General features: G+C 45.5%; 1 protein-coding gene and 1 pseudogene across 1 annotated transcript; both read left to right on the top strand.

Annotated features, from left to right (window-relative positions):
- Window positions 1-1,382: 1,382 nt before the first annotated feature.
- LOC120383649 lies at window positions 1,383-7,632 on the top strand (annotated as a pseudogene).
- Window positions 7,633-18,976: 11,344 nt separating this feature from the next.
- On the top strand, window positions 18,977-19,942 carry LOC120383650 (olfactory receptor 1020-like). The gene has a single exon (XM_039501818.1). It carries the CDS (start codon window positions 18,977-18,979, stop codon window positions 19,940-19,942), a length of 966 nt encoding a protein of 321 aa, XP_039357752.1.
- The last annotated feature ends 463 nt before the right edge of the window (window positions 19,943-20,405 follow it).

Genomic DNA, 20,405 nt, shown 5'->3' on the forward strand with positions numbered 1-20,405 from the left:
GCTCTTCACTGAGAAAACCCAGTTTCTGCAGAAAGAGGAGAGACAAGAACCTCATCTGAGTATCCTGAATCCTGGTGGCTGAACCCTGAGAAATAAGAGTTCATTGCTTCAAGCTTGGCCTGTGCTGTGGTTACAGGTGAGCACCATCTTCTTGACTGTATTTCTATACCACTGCCAAACAGAGGCATGAATGTGTTTTGTGAATAGTAGAGGGACAAGGTGGGTGAGATAATATCTTTTATTGGACCAACATTTGAGCAACACAGAGATCTTCTTCAGGTGAATATTAGCAGTTTTAGCCTCACCTTCCCTCAGCACTGCCAGTCAGCGTTCATAGCACCATTTCACAGAGATGGAGGCTGAGATCCATGTCCTGTACAGGTCCTCAGTTAGGGAACTGCCCCACTAACACAAATGGAGATACCTTGAATTATATCAGCTGGGGATCAGGCTCAGTGTCCCCCAATAGGGTGGGGAGTGGTGAAGGAGTTTTACTAGCCCTGATCAAACATGCCAGATTGTTTCTAGACTCTGAGTTCAGGGACAACATCTTCCACCCCCATCCCCAAGTGAATTATCATTCCACAAATATTATGTAGTGCAGAGGGTCACTCCCTAGTTAGGGTTGCACATCAGCCTGGTTCTGTCCCATCCTAAGGTCCACCCCCCAAAGAGATGTATTTTATTACACGTACAGTTAACGTCAGGAAAGAGAAAAGGCATTGCCAGTCAATGACCACATCACCATCATCACCACAGGAACTAAGGGAGAATTTACTCCAATTCTGAATTTATTGCATAAACTGATGTCTTGTGAGGGGGTGAAAATTATTCCTTCTCCTACAAGGCACTGAAATGCTGAATATACCAGGATATATAGTTATATTAATTTCCATTAATTGTAACCAGAGATCAGTGCCTAAGGACACTAGACTGGGTTGGAAATCTCAGTCCAACATGTTAGTTGATGTATTTATTAATTTTGACTCCTAAGTCATGGCATGATTCTGGCCATTGCCAGAAGTGAAAAACAGCATTTAAGAATCATTGTTAATCTCCTGTATGTCACTGGAAGGAATATGACACTAGATAAAGAAATGGTTTGATCTGTCATATCAGTACTCGGTTACCAGAGAAATAGTTTCTTTTATTAGTCATTGTTCTGACATGGCAGAGGGAGATCTACCTGGAAACCAGTGTTCTGTCATCAGGCAGAGACTCCTGACACTTAGCTCTGAAATCTAGATTTAGCCTTAAAATTTCAGCCTGTAATCAGGAGAGGAAGGGGAGTTTCTGAATATTTATGGAATTAAATCATGAACTTTTAACTATGTTTTCCAATTCAATTGCCCAGTTTGTTTTATTGTTCCGAGACTAAACCCATGGAAGACAGAGACTGGAGAAATCAAACTGATGTCATGGAATTCATCCTCCTAGGATTCGGGGTTCTCCCTAAACTGAAAATTCTTCTCTTCCTGATGTTCCTAGTGATCTACATGGCAACCGCGACTGGGAACATTCTCATCACTGCACTAGTTGTGACTGATCAGCACCTTCACACCCCCATGTACTTCTTTCTGGGGAACTTGTCCTGCTTGGAGACCTGCTACACCTCCACCATCCTGCCCAGGATGCTGGCCAGTCTCCTGACTGGGGACAAAACCATCTCATTCAATGGCTGTTTCTCACAACTGTATTTCTTTGGTTCTCTTTTAGGTACGGAATGCTATCTTCTAGCAGTGATGTCTTATGATCGTTATTTAGCGATATGTAAACCCCTGCACTATTCAACTCTTATGAATACCAGGTTTTGTCTCCAGTTGGCTGCTGGGTCCTTGTTAAATGGTTGTTGGGCTAGTACCATCTTTGTCTCATTCCTATCACAGTTAACATTCTGTGGCCCCAATGAAATTGACCATTTCTATTGTGATCTCATCCCATTGATGAAACTCTCCTGCAGTGACACACACTGGTTAGTATTGTTCCTTTTCATCCTATCCTGTGTATTCACCCTGCCTCCATTCCTACTAACCCTGACATCCTACGTGTGTATCATTGCCAGCATCCTGAGTATCCCTTCCACCACTGGGAGACAAAAGGCCTTTTCCACCTGCTCCTCCCATCTCATTGTGGTGACAATTTACTATGGAACCCTAATGATTGTCTATATGCTTCCAAACCACAATACATTAAGCCTCCTGAACAAAGTGCTCTCTCTTTCCTATACAGTCTTAACTCCCCTGGTAAATCCCCTCATCTACAGCCTGAGAAACAGAGAAGTCAAAGAAGCCTTGAGAAAAGCGGTCAGTAAATATGTGGCTTTCACAAAAACGGGCTGAGACTTAGCCGGAAGTTTTCAAGCTGCCTGGGTGATTTAGGCAATCAGCCCTCATTGATATTAAGTTGAAAACTCCCATTGGAAATCTCAGCACTAATATGAAAAAGATTGAGATACTATGTATGGAGTTACTGAGACAGAATGTTTATGTTTCTGTGCGGTGTCCATGTAACCCAACATATAGGAAAGGGTGGTTGCAGACAGATTTGTCACTCTCTCATGTTCAGCACTGATGCACCCAGTATGATGGTATTTTTCTACATGGCCTTGGCTAAATGTTCATCCTATAGGATAAACTTGTACAGCGTCTGAAAATGCTCACAGCTGACATAGCTTAAGGCACAAAAACCACTAATTATTCAAGTAAATCCCCTGTTCATTGTGTCTCTATGTTTATAGGCACCGACTTCCCCACTTCGCCATGGGTGCTCGCCCCCCCTGGCCCCACCCCCACTCCACCCCTTTCATGAGGTTCCTCCCCTTCCCCATCCCCACGGCAACCCCTCCCTACAACTCTGTCCCGAAATCCCCGCTCCAGCCCCGCCTCTTCCCCACCTCCTCCCCTGAACACACCACGTTGTCCCTCCCTCCCAGAGTGTGCCCTTGGCGGCGGCTGGGCAGGAAGCGCTGGGAGGTAGGGTGAAGAGCGGGGATGCAGTGCACTCAGGGGAGGAGGAGGTGGGGCAGGTGGTGATGGGAGCTTGGCTGTCGGTGGGTGCAGAGCACCCACTAATTTTTCCTCATGGGTGCTCAAGCCCCGGAGCACTCACAGAGTTGGCACCTATGTCTATGTTAGATAATAAAGTCTTGTAATCAAATTCAGACAGTCAAATACAAGCAAAACACAATGGGTGACATCATGTTTGTTTCTGTTTCTAGTTCTGCAGTGCCTTTGCTGCTAGAAATAAGCCTGCTTGCAGCCACCCCACTGCTGCAGTCACCCCACCCCCCTTTGGAGCTATGTCCTGGACACACACCACTCAGCCCTCTAGAACTATCCTTAGCATAAGGTGCACCCATTAAGTTAAGTGTAGCATTATACTTTGTAAGTTAGGCTTAGAGAATTGTTGCATTTATTTTAATTTGTGTAGTCTTGGTTAAGTTAGATCATAAATACGATTTTGCTGTGTTCTGTATAATTGTAATTAAGTCTGTCTTCCCACTGCTAACACCACCTTGCCCCCAGCTTCTCTGTGTCCTTCTACCTTGTTACACTCTCTCTGCTGCTTAAGCTTGCAGCCTGTTTGTTCTGTCTTACTAAGTTTAAATCTCTAGCATAAAACCCCATTGGTTACTTTCTTCCTCTCTGATACCCCTCACATTGTACATTTACACCATGGTGACACATTTTTACCTAAAATTGTTTTTTATTTAACACATTTTATCCATAACTGTTAGTTATGCTGCTGTGACACACCTTTTTACATAGAAATTGCTAGCTACCTGTTAAATTTATACCTCAGTGTTAACTGATTACCCACTGTATTGTATCCTACTGTGTTGTACCCCACTATTGAAACACCCTTACTGTTCACCAAAAAGAAACCCCTCCCCAATTGTCTACCTTAACAACCCCATACCCCTCACAATTGAATTTGTCCTGTTTTTGTATTTTCTTAATAAAGTTTATTTTGCACCCCACCCGTGTAGTAATTGCTCCCCAAGATCCCATATACCTGCAGGCAGGGACACTTATCTTTAAGGGGTCAGCATGTTCCTCTTACCTTTGGGGAGTGTGCTTCTGCCATTCTTGGTATTAGGGTGTTCTGGTACCATCCCTCTGGAATGTGTTTACGTGACTGCTAAGTGCTTAGGGTAGCTTCTGTTTTTCCAATAATGGGAAAGTTTATATATCAGAGAGTGAACCTGCCAGCAGGCATGTTTTGTAACATCCTTCTTCTGCTCACAGCCTGACTTTGCTTTATAGTAGACAGGCCTGACTTCTGTTCAGGCCTTAGGCCTTATGTCTCAGGCTCTCTCTACTACAGCCACTAATGTTGCAATCAGACTGTTCTATGATTTGGTTCTCAGTGGCTCTACTTTGGAATAGCGCACACGTAGCAGTAGGTAAGAAATGAGGAAAGGGGTGATTAAGCTCTCTAGAGTCATTAGGGGGCAGAGGAATGGAAAGATGTAGTGGTGTTGTCCAGTGGATAGCAGCCGAAGTGGAAGGGCAAGAAAGATGTTATGTTGCCAAATGACCACCTGAGGGAAGTGGAAAGGAAGGTGAAGTTGAATAACAGTGTATAAATGGTGAGAACTGGGCCCTGAAGAGAAAAGGACATCTGCAATATGTAATGAACTGTGTATAGTAGCAGATGTTGTGGAGTGAGAAATGGGCTGTTATACTAAATAATGGCCAGCAGGTGACATGAGTCAAGCACTGGAAGGATGCAGCTATGAGAAGAAGAAGAATCCACTAGAGGACAGCAAAGAAACAGGCTGCCATGCTGGGAAATCAACACTAGATAGCAGCAGAGCAGAGGAACTGAAGGGGGTGTTAGAAATAGAGACTAGTGACCAATAGATTTTTTATAGCCAATCGAATACTACTAGAAAAAGGGCCATTAGGTGACAGCATATATTGAATATTAATAACCGGGTAGGGCAAATAGATTATAACAGGCATCTCCCAAGAATGGAAGCTGGTGTTTGTTCATGATCTAAAATATATTCCACATGGACTCATTAGACTTAATAAAAGATACAATTATAAAAGTCACATTATACATGTCCCAGTGGGCATTGTTAGCTACAAAGCTTTGGAGACAAACAAATCAATGAAGTGGGAGAAAGGTTGAATTGTGACCGTACTAAAAACCGTGAAGACTGAATACAAATATGAGGCAGCATTTGCACATTGTAAATCCAAGGGGAAGCTCATTGCTCAAATGTAGATCAAATGCACCTGCTCATCCCTTCAAGTAATTGCAGGGATCTTCACCGAGAAAACCCAGTTTCTGCAGAAAGAGGAGAGACAGGAAAATCACCTGAGGATCCTGAATCCTGGCGGCCGAACCCTGAGAAATAAGAGTTCATTGCTTCAAGCTTGGGCTGTGCTGTGGTTACAGGTGAGCACCATCTTCTTGACTGTATTTCTATACCACTGCCAAACAGAGGCATGAATGTGTTTTGTGAATAGTAGAGGGACAAGGTGGGTGAGATAATATCTTTTATTGGACCAACTTCTGTTGGTGAATGAGAGAAGCTTTTGAGCAACACAGAGATCTTCTTCAGGTGAATATTAGCAGTTTTAGCCTCACCTTCCCTCAGCAGTACCAGTCAGCGTTCATAGCACCATTTCACAGAGATGGAGGCTGAGATCCATGTCCTGTACAGGTCCTCAGTTGGGGAACTGCCACACTAATACAAATGGAGATACCTTGAATTATATCATCTGGGGATCAGGCTCAGTGTCCCCCAATAGGGTGGGGAGTGGTGAAGGAATCTTACTATCCCAGTTCAAACATGCCAGATTGTTTCTAGACTCTGAGTTCAGGGACATCTTCCACCCCCACTCCCAAGTAATTATCATTCCACAAATATTATGTAGTGCAGAGGGTCACTCCCCAGTTAGAGTTGAACATCAGCCTGGTTCTGTCCCATCCTAAGATCCACCCCCCAAAGAGATGTATTTTATTACAGCTACAGTTAACATCAGGAAAGAGAAAAGGCATTGCCAGTCAGTGACCACATCACCATCACCACCACAGGAACTAAGGGAGAATTTACTCCATTTCTGAATATATTGCATAAACTGATGTCTTGTGAGGGGGTGAAAATTATTCCTTCTCCTACAAGGCACTGAAATGCTGAATATACCAGGATATATAGTTATATAAATTTCCATTAATTGTAACCAGAGATCAGTGCCTAAGGACACTAGACTGGGTTGGAAATCTCAGTCCAACATTTTAGTTGATGTAGTTATTAATTTTGACTCCTAAGTCATGGCATGATTCTGGCCATTGCCAGAAGTGAAAAACAGCATTTAAGCATCATTGTTAATCTCCTGTATGTCACTGGAAGGAATATGACACTAGATAAAGAAATGGTTTGATCTGTCATATCAGTACTCGGTTACCAGAGAAATAGTTTCTTTTATTAGTCATTGTTCTGACATGGCAGAGGGAGATCTACCTGGACACCAATGTTCTGTGCTCAGGCTGAGCCTCCTGGCACTTAGCTGTGAAATCTACATTTAGCCTTAAAATTTCAGCCTGTAACCAGGAGAGGAAGGGGAGTTTCTGAATATTTATGGAATTAAATCATGAACTTTTAACTATGTTTTTCCAATTCAATTGCCCAGTTTGTTTTATTGTTCCGAGACTAAACCCATGGAAGACAGAGACTGGAGAAATCAAACAGATGTCATGGAATTCATCCTCCTAGGATTCGGGGATCTCCCTGAACTGAAAATTCTTCTCTTCCTGATGTTCCTAGTGATCTACATTGCAACCGTGACTGGGAACATTCTCATCACTGCACTAGTTGTGGCTGATCAGCACCTTCACACCCCCATGTACTTCTTCCTAGGGAACTTGTCCTGCTTGGAGACCTGCTACACCTCAACCATCCTGCCCCAGATGCTGGCCAATCTTCTGAGTGGGGACAAAACCATCTCATTCAGTGGCTGCATCATACAAATGTATTTCTTTCGTTCTCTGTTATGTACAGAATGCTATCTCCTAGAAGTGATGTCTTATGATCGGTATTTAGCGATATGTAAACCCCTGCACTATTCAACTCTTATGAAAACCAGGTTTTGTCTCCAGTTGGCTGCTGGTTCCTAGTTAAATGGTTGTTTGGCTAGTACCATCTTTGTCTCATTCCTATCACAGTTAACATTCTGTAGCCCGAATGAAATTGACCATTTCTATTGTGATGTCATCCCATTCATGGAACTCTCCTGCAGTGACACACACTGGTTCGTATTGTTCCATTTCATCATATCCTGTGTATTCATCCTGCCTCCATTCCTACTAACCCTGACATCCTACGTGTGTATCATTGCCAGCATCCTGAGTATCCCTTCCACCGCTGGGAGACAAAAGGCCTTTTCCACCTGCTCCTCCCATCTCATTGTGGTGACAATTTACTATGGAACCCTAATGATTGTCTATGTGCTTCCAAACCACAATACATTAAGCCTCCTGAACAAAGTGCTCTCTCTTTTCTACACAGTCATGACTCCCCTGGTAAATCCCCTCATATACAGCCGGAGAAACAGAGAAGTCAAAGAAGCCTTGAGAAAAGCGGTCAGTAAATATGTGGCTTTCACAAAAACGGTCTGAGACTTACCGTGAAGTTTTCAAGCTGCCTGGGTGATTTAGGCAATCAGCCCCCATTGATATTAAGTTGAAAACTCCCATTGGAAATCTCAGTACTAATATGAAAAAAATTGAGATGATATGTATGGAGTTACTGAGACAGAATGTTTATGTTTCTGTGCTGTGTCCATGTAACCCAACATATAGGAAAGGGTAGTTGCGGACAGATTTGTCACTCTCTCATGTTCAGCATTGATGCACCCAGTGTGATGGTATTTTTCTGCATGGCCTTGGCTAAATATTCACCCTATAGGATGAACTTGTACAGCGTCTGAAAATGCACACAGCTGACATAGCGTAAGGCACAAAACCCACTAATTATCCAAGTAAATCCCCGTGTATATCCCCTGTTCATTTTGTCTCTATGTTTATAGGCTCCGACTTCCCCGCTTTACTGTGGGTGCTTGCCCTCCCTGGCCCCACCCCAACTCCACCCCTTTCGTGAGGCCCCACCCCTTCCCCATCCCCACTCCAACCCCTCCCTACAACTCTTTCCCGAAATCCCCGCCCCAGCCCCTCCTCTTCCCCACCTCCTCCCCTGAACACACCACGTTGCCCCTCCCTCCCAGAGTGTGCTAATGCGGCCAAACAGCTGTTTGGCGGCAGCTGGGCGGGAAGCGCTTGGAGGTAGGGGGAAGAGCGGGGATGCAGTGCACTCAGGGGAGGAGGAGGTGGGGTAGGTGGTGAGGGGAACTTTGCTGTCGGTGGGTGCAGAGCACCCACTAATTTTTTTCCACATGGGTGCTCCAGCCCCGGAGCACTCACAGAGTTGGCACCTATGTCTATGTTAGATAATAAAGTCTTGTAATCAAATTCAGACAGTCGAATACAAGCAAAACACAATGGGTGACGTCATGTTTGTTTCTGCAGATAGGACCTGGGAGGGAAGTGGCCATAACCACATTCTCATCATGGAGTTTTTAACTGGGCACCAGGCAGAGTGAAGACAATTTTAGCCAATTTTTAATTTCTGTAAAAAAAGCAATTTTTGATCAAAATTAATGGTTGGGCAATAAAAATATGCACGTAAGCTTGGGAAATTTGCCACCCCTGAAATGGTGCTTATTGCCTTCACTGCTCTCACACAGGCCAGATGCAAATAGCCAGGCCCAAGCAGAAAAATACCATCATACCATCAGGACACTTCACCAGGAACAGCTTCATAGATCTTACCTGGGCTACACCCGGCTGTGACCAGCTCTAGCAAAGCATCAGCACCAGGCTCACTGGGCCCATGGAGGCTGGGCAAACAAAGAGTTAGACTCACAAGCCAGGGCCACTGGGACTGTCCAGAACCAGCTGGGAGTTAGCCAGGGCACACATAGAACTGAGGACATTCTTGGGGTTCAGGTCTGTCAAACAGTCACCAAGGAGGGACTTGGCCTGTGGCCCTGCAGGGCATCAGCTGCTCTGCTCCTGCCAATGGCACAGAGCAGTTTAAAGGAAGGGGAACTGTTACATTGGGCGTTTCCAAAAAAGACTACAAAAAGTGCCCGTCGCAAGAGTGGCAGTTCTCAGTACACGGTGTCTAGTCAGTCCTAAGTGCCTTAGACAGCTCCACTGCACTCAGTGCCCTCTCCTCAGGGTGTGAGGCAACCTATGGTGAGAGGAAGTGTCTATCACCTACCAATGGGAAGAATTCCTGTGATGCCAAAATGGCAGTGCTGGCTCAGTCACTGGGAGCATGTCAGGGCTTGGCCAGAGGCAAGGGATCTGGGCACTGGTGAGAACAGAAGGACTTCAGCATTGCATGACGGATTTTCCAAGGGCCCTAATGGAGTTAAGTGCCCAACTCCCATTTCACAGGGATTTGGGTGCATAACTCCATTAGGCACCTGTGAGAATCTCAGTCTGGAGAGCCACTGGTAGGTTCAATCTATGCATTTCTGTTGGAAACAGAAATGCACTGGACTGATACAATACCCCTGCTAAACCTGCAGCTGTATCTGTATCTCACCCAACTCCAGCCAACCGTGAGAAAAGAGAAGGGAACTGAACAAGACTGCAGGGGACTGCAAAATCTAGTGACACAGTGAAAACCAGCAAGGGGGGAAACAAGAGTTTTGTGTCCCTGAAGCTGTTGTGTTTTGGGAAAGCTGAGGGAGCCACAGAATCATAGAATATCAGGGTTGGAAGGGACCTCAGGAGGTCATCTAGTCCAACCTCATGCTCAAAGCAGGACCAATTCCCAACTAAATCATCCCAGCCAGGGCTTTGTCAAGCGTGACCTTAAAAACCTCTAAGGAAGGAGATTCCACCACCTCCGTAGGTAACCCATTCCAGTTCTTCACCACCCTACTAGTGAAATAATGTTTCCTAATATCCAACCTAGACCTCCCCCACTGCAACTAGATACCATTACTCCTTGTTCTGTCATCTGGTACCACTGAGAAAAGTCTAGCTCCATCTTCTTTGGAACCCTCTTTCAGGTAGTTGAAAGCAATTATCAAATCCCCCCTCATTCTTCTCTTCTGCAGGCTAAATATTCGCAGTTCCCTCAGTCTCTCCTCATAAGTCATCTGCTCCAGCCCCCTAATCATTCTTGTTGCTGTCCACTGTGCTCTTTCCAATTTTTCCACATCCTTCTTGTAGTGTGGGGCCCAAGACTGGACATAGTACTCCACATGAGGCCCCACCAATGTCAAATAGAGGGGAATGATCACGTCCCTCGATCTGCTGGTAATGCGCCTACTTATACAGCCCAAAATGCGGTTAGCCTTCTCAGCAACAAGGGCACACTGTAGCCCCTAGGTCCTTTTCTGCAGAACTGCTGCTTAGACAGTCGGTCCCTAGTCTGTAACAGTGAATGGGATTCTTCCGTCCTAAGTGCAAGACTCTGCACTTGTCCTTGCTGAACCTCATCAGATTTCTTTTGGCCCAATCCTCCAATTTGTCTAGGTCACTCTGGACCCTATCCCTACCCTCCAGCATACCTATCTCTCTCCTCATCTTAGTGTCATCTGTGAACTTACTGAGGGTGCAATTCATCCCATCATCCAGATCATTAATAAAGATGTTGGCCAAAACCAGCCCCAGGACTGACCACTGGGGCACTGTGCTTGACCCCTGTTTGTTGTTTGTTAGATAATAAAGTCTTGTAATCAAATTTAGACAATCTAATACAAATAAAGCACAGTGGATGACATTTTGGTTGCTACAGACCATTTCTTATGCCCTGTAACAGGTGGGTCCGGGGCTCAACCCTCTGAGGGGAGGAGGGGAGCCACACCGGCCCGCTGGTCTCACGGGGGTTCTGTCCTGTCCCTTTAAGGGTATGTGACAAAGACAGAGTCAGTTGGGGCTCAGGCCTTTTCCTGCAAGGCTGAGCTGCAAACAGTATCAACAGTCTGGATAAGGCCCAGGCCCTCTGGTGCAGGGGCTGGGCTGCAAATAGGCTAGGAATGGCCCAGGCCCTCTGGTGCAGGGGCTGGGCAGCAAACAGTCTGGATAAGGCCCAGGCCCTCTGGTGCAGGGGCTGGGCAGCAAGCAGTACAAGGAGAGCTCAGGCGTCTTGTAGCAGGCTGAGCAGTAACCAGTATAGGGGCTCAGGCCTCTTGCAGCAGGCTGAGCAATAGGGTGAGGGGGATAACTGCCACCCGTGAGTGGGGTGGCAGGGGGGACACAGGCCCACCCACTCCACTGTGTCCCGGCCCGGGGCCCTAGGCAGCGGTCGTCACCGCTGACGGTCAGTGGGGATCCTGACCGTAACACACTGACATGGGCTCGGTCTGGTCAGCAGCCTGACTGAGGTCGGCTGCCCCCGGGCCACTTCCAATATCCCCCTCTGGTCCTACCTGGTCCACGGCGTCTGGTCCCGGGAAGTCCCACTGCATGGGTTCCTCACAACCCGGGCTGGGGGGTAGATCGGGTAGTTCCCCGGGGAAGTCCGGCCAATCCTGCTCCGGGGGTTCCTCGGGGTAACAGCACGGTAGCGGGGAAGCTTCTACTGGCTCCTCATCGTAGGTGGTGCGGGGAAGCTCCGGCAGGTCTTCCCAGTAGCGGGGTAGGGTGCTCTCTGGCCAGTCCAGGCAGCTGCCCGGGGCTCCAGCAGTTCCTCCGTCAGGAGCTCCCTCAGACAGGTCTGCTCTCCCCGGTGGCTGGGCACTGACTGGGCTGGAAGGCCCGGCTTTTATCCTTCCGGGTCGCCATCTGACCCTTTGAGGGGCGGGCTCACCATGCTGTAGCCCCGCCCCTTCCTGTGTCCGGGGCTCAACCCTCTCCGGGGAGGAGGGGAGCCACACCGGCCCGCTACATGCCCCTAAAGACACAGTGTAGAATCCAGGCAGAGCTCAGGTCAGTGTTATTCATCTAAGTGGAGTGCCCAGGGAAGGAAGTTGCCATAACCATGTTCCCATCATGGAGTTTTTTAGACACAGAGTGAAGAAAAATTTTTGACCAATTTTTATTTTCAGAAAAAAGCCATTTTTGATCAAAATTTATGTTTGGACAACAAAAATACTAAGTCCTGGTGCAGCATAGGTAGGGACATAAGCCTGGGAAATCAGCCACCCCTGAAATTGTGCTTAATGCCATCCTCACCGTATCCCCCTGCAAACCAGCTACCACCATTGCTCTCACACAGACCAGATGCAAACAACCAGGCCTCAGCAGTGATCTCTGGATACTTCACCAGGTGCAGCTTCATACTTCTTACCTGGGCTAAGCCTAGCTGTGTCCAGCTCTGGCAAAGCACCAGCACCAGGCTCACCGGGCCCTTGGAGACAGGGAGGTTGGGCACACAAAGAGGTAGACTCACAAACCAGGGCCACTGGGACTGTCCAGACCTAGCTGGGGGTTGCCAGGGCATCCATAGAACTGAGGCCATTCCTGGGGTCGGGTCTGTCAAATGGTCAGCGAAGAGGGACTTGGCCTATGGCATTTAGAGCACAGAGCAGTTCAAAGGGAAGGGGCCTGTTACAATGAGTGTCCCCAAAACTAACTGCAACAAGTGCTCATCCCGAGAGAGCTAGCTCTCAGGGCACCGTGTCCAGCAAGACCCAGGTGCCATAGACAACTCTGCTCCTCACAGGGTCCCCTCCTCAGAGAATGAGGCAACCTAGGTTGAGAGGAAGTGGCTACCACCTACCAACGGGCAGAAATCCTGTGGTGCCAAAATGGCAGTGCTGGCTCAGTCACTGAGAGCACTTCAGGGCTTGGCCAGAGGCAGGGGAACTGGGCACCAGTGAGAACGACAGAATTTCAGCACTGAAGAAAGGATTTTCCAAGGAACCTAACGGAGTTAGGTTCCCAAATCCCTTTGAAATGACAGTTGAATACTTAACTCCCTTATCAAGGGTAGCCGTGTTACTCTGTATTCACAAAAACAATGAATCTTCAGAATGCCACCGGACTCCTCACTTTTTAACTCCCTTGGATGCCTCTGAGAATCTCAGCCTGGAAAGCCACTGAGATTCTGTTATGGTAGGTTCAATCTATGTATTTCCACTGGAAACAGATGCCACAGCAACAGTAATGCACTGGACTGATGGGAAACCCCTGCTTAACCTTTGAGAGCTTCTACGGTTGTATGTGCTGTTGTAGCCATTAATGTTCCATTCAAACTGTTCTACGATTTGGTTCTCCGCGGCTCTAATTTGGAAGAGTGCACACCTAGCAGTAGGTCAGAAATGAGGAAACACGTGATTATACTCTCTAGGGTCACTAGCGGGCAGAGGAATAGAAAAGGTGCAGCCATGCTGACCAATGGCCAATGGATAACAATCAAAGCGGAAGGGCAAGAAAGGAGAAGTTTTGTTGCCAAATGACCATCAGAGGGAAGTAGAAAGGGAGGTGATGCTGTACAATGGAATATAAGTGGTGAGGATCATTGTAAAGTTGAAACCAGCATTGTAAAGTCGATTTTATATTAAAATTTATAAACATCATACGTGCCCTTCGTCTTAACTCAAACGTCATAAAGTCGAGGACTGTCTGTACTAAATAATGGTCAGCACGTGACAAGAGTCAAGAACTGGAAAGAGGCAGATTATAGCAAGAATAATCCACTACTAGAGGTGAGCAGAGTAAATGGGTGTCATGCTGGGAAATGACCACTTGATTGCAGCAGAGTAGAAGAAATGAGCGGGAGTGAGGGGGATTTGCAGAAATATTGACTAAAGACCAATAGATTTTAAAAAAGAACAGGAGTACTTGTGGCACCTTAGAGACTAACACATTTATTTGAGCATAAGCTTTTGTGAGCTACAGCCCACTTCTTCAGATGCATAGAATGGAACATATAGTGAGGAGATATATATACACATGCAGAGAGCATGAAAAGGTGGCAGTTGTCTTACCAACTCTGAGAGGCCAATTAAGTAAGAGAAAAAACTTTTGAAGTGATAATCAAGATAGCCCAATACAGTTTGATAAGAAGTGTGAGAATACTTACATGGGGAGGTAGGCTTGAATAGAAACTGAGAATGGCTGTGCCGTTACAAACATTAAAACTAAGTTGATTGCATCTAATTTCTTGTTGGAGTCTGTTTGAAGCTTCAAAAACAGACTCCAAGGAGAAACTGCTGTACTCGAATTGATATGCAAATTAGCTTTTTCTCAAATAAATATGGTGCCACAAGTACTCCTGTTCTTTTTGCGGATACAGACTAACACGTCTGCTACTCTGAAACCTGCCAATAGAATTTAGTAGCCAACACAATAATGGGCAAGTTATACTGTCAAATGGCCACTAGGTGGAAGCATGTTGTAAGAGTGAGACATGAATAGATATTTACAGAAGTACACACTAGATTGCAGCACATATGTAATATTAACAACAGTGTGGTGGGAGTACTTTATAACATCACCTTGGACAGGCATCTCCCAAAAATATAAGCTGGTGTTTGTTCATCATCAAAATATTTTCCATATAGGATCATTAGACTTAAAAAAAGTTGCAATTATACAAGTCACGTTGTACAAGTCCCGCTGGGCACTGTTAGCCACAAAGCTTTGGAGACACAAAATGAACCAAGTGGGAGAAAGGTTGAAGTGGGACCGTATTAAAAAGTGTGAAGACTGAATACAAATATAAGGGAGCATTTACACTTTGTAAATCGAAGGGGAAGCTCATTTTCCAAAGGTAGATCAAATGTACCTGCTCATTCCTCAAGGTAACTGCAGGTCTCTTCATTGAGAAAATCATTTTTCTGCAGAAAGAGGAGAGACAAGATTCAGCTGAGGATCCCGAGTCCTGGTGGCCAGGCCCTGAGAAGTAAGAGCTCATCACTTCAAGCTTGGGCTATGTTGTGGTTACAGGTGAGCACCATCTTCCTGACTGTATTTCTATACCACCACCGAACAAAAGCATGAATGTGCTTTGTGAATATTAGATGGACAAGGTGGGTGAGGTAATATCTTTTATTGCACCAGTTTCTATTGGTGAACGAGAGAAGCTTTTGATCAACACAGAGTTCTTCTTCTAATGAATATTAACAGTTTTAGCCTCACCTTCCCACCACAGTGCCAGTCAGCATTCATAGCACCATTTCACAGAGATGGAGCTTGAGATACATGTTTTGTGACAGGTCCTCAGTTGGGGATATGCGCCACTGTCACAAATGGAGCTACCTTGACTTACATCAGCTGGGGATCTGGCTCAGTGTGTGCCCCAATGGGGTGGGAAGTGGTGCTAGAGTCTTACTAGCCCGAATCACAGATGCCAGATTCAGGGCCAGTCCACAACATTTTGGCACCTGAGGTGGGGAGCTCAAATGATGCTCCCATGACCCCGCACTTGGGCCAAAACTTTGAAAGGTCTCAGTTCTGCCTTCTTCCTGTTCTGCTCCTCTCATGGTACTGCTCTGCTACCTGTCCCAATAAAGCAGAACTAACAACTTAAAATGCCTTGTTTAAAAATTTTAAATAATACTTTACTATGCAGACAAGAAAAGTTACATTTGCTGTTCAGACATTTGAAAGTTAACACTGGCATTTTTATCTGTTTGAATAATCAAAGTGGTGCTTTCCGTGCTTTCTTGGTTGCAAAGATATGAATTGCTTCCTACTGATAATCCACAGTCTGGGCCAGTCCATGCTCTGTTGAGATGGTTGTAAGGCTGACCAGCCTCTCCTGTGTCATTCTGGAGCATAGATGTGTTTTTATTAGCTTCAGCTTGGAGAAGCTGCGTTCTCCACTGGCAACTGTTACAGGAAGTGATAGAAGTATGCACAGAGCAACAAAAGCATTTGGAAAGAGGGTAGTCATCTTATCTCCATTTCCCTCTGCCACTGTTCTCCCATGAACAGTTCCTTTCATAGCATTATCCTCCATAATGGCAACTATGGCATCATTTATCTTCCCAATTTGGTTTTTGATAGGATTTATCACCTCTGCTTGACTTTCCCATCATGTGGCACTCAGTGATTTCAGTGTCAGAGAGAATGTTCCCAGATGTTGCTTCAAAATTTGCCATCGATGAGTTGATGCAGCAAAAAATACATAGATGCTTTGAATTACATTAAAACATTCAGCAGCCTCACTAGAAGCTAATGCTGCATCGCTGACCACCAAGTTCAATAAATGAGAACTGCATGGGACAAAATAAGCTTGAGAGTTTAACTCTAGGATCCGTGTCTGCACTCCTCTGTTCTTTCCTCTCATGTTGGCACCATTATCGTAGCCCTGTCCTCTCATGTCAGCTATCGCGATTCCCGTATCTTACAGCTTTTTAAGAAGCACATTTGTCATACCAGCTCCTGTAGTATCATTAATATCAATAAATTCTAGAAAATGCTGTCTGACAGTCACTATTGCAGGGACATTTTCACTAGGTTCTGTTGTTGTTACAAAATGCACCATTCAAGTCATTTGTTCCGTATGGCTGTTAGGTGTGCAGTCCAGAATAACAGAGTAATATCTTGCTGACTTCAGATCTGCCACAATCTTCTGTTTGACTTTTGTTGCCAGTAACTATATGTTCTCATTTTGAACTGTTTTTCCAAGGTAGTGGTGTGTGTACATTTCTTGGGTGGTGACTCTTCTTAGATGCTCCTGGAGTACAGCATCAAACTCAGCCGTCAGCTCCACAATTTGAAGGAAGTTTCCATTGTTTGGCACATACAGCTGATCTGAAGTTACACACAGTGCTAGGTTTTGGGTAGCAAGCATTCTCACAATGGCAATGAGCCTTTTCAGAACATTTTGCCAGTAAAGAGACTCTGATGCAATCTTCTCTTGATGCTGATCATCTATGGTGACCTTTAACAGTAGTCTCATCTCAAGCCCTTTCCACCTATGGAATGCTTTCTGGGTGATTTGCTACAGTCTCATGGCATGGCAGATTTTTAGCCAGTTTTTTCCAATCCTTTGTTCCTATGGAACCCAATGTGGCTGGAACATTAGACTGGAAGAGTTTGCAACAAAAAGAGTATGCAGCATTCTTGGATTTTGAGTACATAAGCCATGGCCTCTCCACTTTTTCACCATTGAGGATTTCACACCAGTAATGCGTTGGATGGAAACCTCTATTTTCATTGTCTTTGGGCAACATGAAGTTTTTCACTTGCTGTGGCCCATGCAGTACAAGGAAGTCCTTAAGGCTATTGCTCAAATCGGTCCACAGTCCTGGATCATCTAAAGTTAAGGAACGAAACTCAGCAGCTGCTGTTTCTTGCGCCTCCACCGCACTCTTCTCTGATCTATACTTTTCTTCAGGAATGTGCATATTTACATCCATTTGAGATGGAGATATGGATGCTGCAGTAGCTGCCAGGTCACCTGCACTCTGACTAACTGGAAGATTAGGCATCTCCTCACCACTCACATCCTCACTGGGGCCGGAAGACTCACCATGAACATTTGTGTCTATGTACCTCAGGAGAGCTCCTTCCTGCTTAGGTAGAAAAGCTTCCTTTGCTTTCTTTTTCTGAATGCTGCCCTAGAGGGGCGTTTTCTTCTTTCACTCATGACTGCTGTTTGTGCCAGCTAGAGTGGCTCTCCACACTCAGTTGAAGGGGACAAATAAGCAGGCTGGTAGCAAGGCCTGAGTGAGGGAAGATATCAGTGTCTCAAGGGCCTAACTGGCTCCTACTACTTCAGTTGGCTGCCAGTTCTCCTCAAGTGGGTTCAGGGAAGCAGCAGGAAACAAGAAGCTGCCTGAGAACTGGTGTTATTCAGTCCAGGCTCCTGGGGGTGCTAGAGAGGTACATAAGAGGCTACTCCTCCTCTCTCTCTTCCTGAAGCTCCTGCTGCTTTCTGTTATTCCCTCTCAGCTTTTCTCCTGCCTACCTGTTATGTCTCTTGTGCCCTCCACCATCTCTGTGCATCTAGAGCAGAGAGAATACATATGCACCAGCAGCAGACACAATTTTCTAAACTCTGGGTCCTAGTGGCACCCCTCCCCATACACACACACAAAGTCTGGCAGCTAAGGTGGCCACCTCAGTTCATCTCATGGTAAGGCCAGCCCTGGCCAGGTTGTTTCCAGACTCTGAATTCAGGGACAGCATCTTTTCCCCCCAACCCTCTACTGCTTTTCTTGTTCCTGTATTTTCATCCCACAATCATTATGGAGTGCGGAGGTTCACTCCCCAGTTAGGTTTGCACAAGAACCTGGTTCTGCCCCTTCCTAAGATCCATCCTCCAAAGATCTGTATTTTATTACTGCTATATAGTCAACATCAGACAACAGAAAAGGCATTGTTAGTCTATGACAATGTCACCATCACAACGACAGGAACTAAGAGAGAATTTTCTCCACTTCAGAATTTATGGCATATACCGATCTCTTGTGAGGGGGTGAAAATTATTCCTTCTCCTACAGGGCACTGAAATGCTGAATATACCAGAATATATGGTTAGATTAATTTCCATTAGTTCTAAGGGAAGGTCGTGCCTAAGGATACTAAACTGCACTGGAAATCTCAGTGCAAAATATTGGTTGATTTATTTATTGATTTTGACTCCTAAGTCATGGCATGATTCTGGTCATTGCCAGAAGTGAAATACTGCATTTAAGCATAATTGTTAAGGTCCAGTAAGTTACTAGATGGGATATGACAGTAAATAAAGAGGTGGTCTGATCTGTCATATCAGTACTCGGCTACCAGAGAAATGGACTATTATATTAGTCATTGCTCTGATATGGCAGAATGAGGTCTTCATGGATACCAATGTTCTGTCCTCGGACTGAAACTCCTAGCACTTAGCTCTGATGTCTAAATTTAGTCTTAAACTTTCAGCCTGTAACCAGGAGAGGGAGGGAAGTTTCTTAATATTTACTCAAGTAATTCACAAGACTTGATTAATTTTAACTCTGTGTTCTTCCAGTTCCATTGCAGTTTGTTTTCTTGTTCCTTGACTCAACCCATGGCAGACAGAGACTGGAGAAATCAAACAGCTGTCACAGAATTTATCCTCCTGGGATTCGGGGATCTCCCTGACCTGCAAATTCTTCTCTTCCTGATGTTCCTAGTGATCTACATGGCAACCGTGACTGGGAACATCCTCATCATTGCACTAGTTGTCGCTGATCAGCACCTTCACACCCCCATGTACTTCTTCCTGGGTAACTTGTCCTGCCTGGAGACCTGCTACACCTCCACCATCCTGCCCAGGATGCTGGTCAGTCTCCTGACTGGGGACAAAACCATCTCATTCAATGGCTGTTTCTCACAACTGTATTTCTTTTCTGCTCTGGTAGGTACAGAATGCTATCTCCTAGCAGCGATGTCTTATGATCGGTATTTAGCGATATGTAAACCCCTGCATTATTCAGCTCTTATGAATACCAGATTTTGCCTCCAGTTGGCTGCTGGGTCATGGTTGAATGGTTGTTTGGCTACTGCCATATTTATATTATTCATGTCTCACTTAATATTCTGTGGCCCGAATGAAATTGACCATTTCTACTGTGATCTCATCCCATTGATAAAACTCTCCTGCAGTGACACACACCTTACCGTATTGCTAAATTTCGTACTATCCTGTGTATTCACCCTGCCTCCATTCCTACTAACCCTGACATCCTATGTGTGTATCCTCACCACCATCCTGACAATCCCTTCCACCACTGGGAGGCAAAAGGCATTTTCCACCTGCTCCTCTCACCTCATTGTGGTGACGATTTTCTATGGAACCCTAATGATTGTGTACCTGCTACCAAAACATGACACATTCAGCTTCCTCAACAAAGTGCTCTCTCTTTGCTACACAGTCCTGACTCCCCTGGTAAACCCCCTCATCTACAGCCTGAGAAACAGAGAGGTCAAGGAAGCCTTGAGCAAAGCAATCAGTAAATATGTGGCTTTCACAAAAACATGCAGAGACTCCTAGATTATAACTTTGCCTAAATCATCCGGGCAGCTGTGAAAACCTCAGGCTATCCACCCCCATTGAAATCCCCCATTGAAAATCTCACCACTAATGTGAAATAAATGGAGATGATCTGCATGGAGTTAGGCCTGTTATTTCAGAATTAGCCAAGTTAATTAGAAAAAAAATGATTCTGTCCACATGACCAAATCGGCTTTTTCGATTTAAAGGGCTCTTTAAATCAATTTCTGTACTCCACCTCAGCAAGTGGAGTAGCGCTTAAATCAAGATTGCAATCCTGGGTTAAAGGTATTGTGGACGCAATTCAACGTTATTGGCCTCCAGGAGCTATCCCAGAATGCTCCCTTGTGACCACTCTGGACAACACTCTCAACTACGATGCATTAGCCAGGAGGGCAGGAAAAGCCCTGGGAACTTTTGAATTTCATTTCCTGTTTGGTCACCATCAGCACAGGTGACTGTC

The sequence above is a fragment of the Mauremys reevesii genome, linkage group 15, assembly GCF_016161935.1.
Source record: "Mauremys reevesii isolate NIE-2019 linkage group 15, ASM1616193v1, whole genome shotgun sequence".
NCBI lineage: Eukaryota > Metazoa > Chordata > Testudines > Geoemydidae > Mauremys > Mauremys reevesii.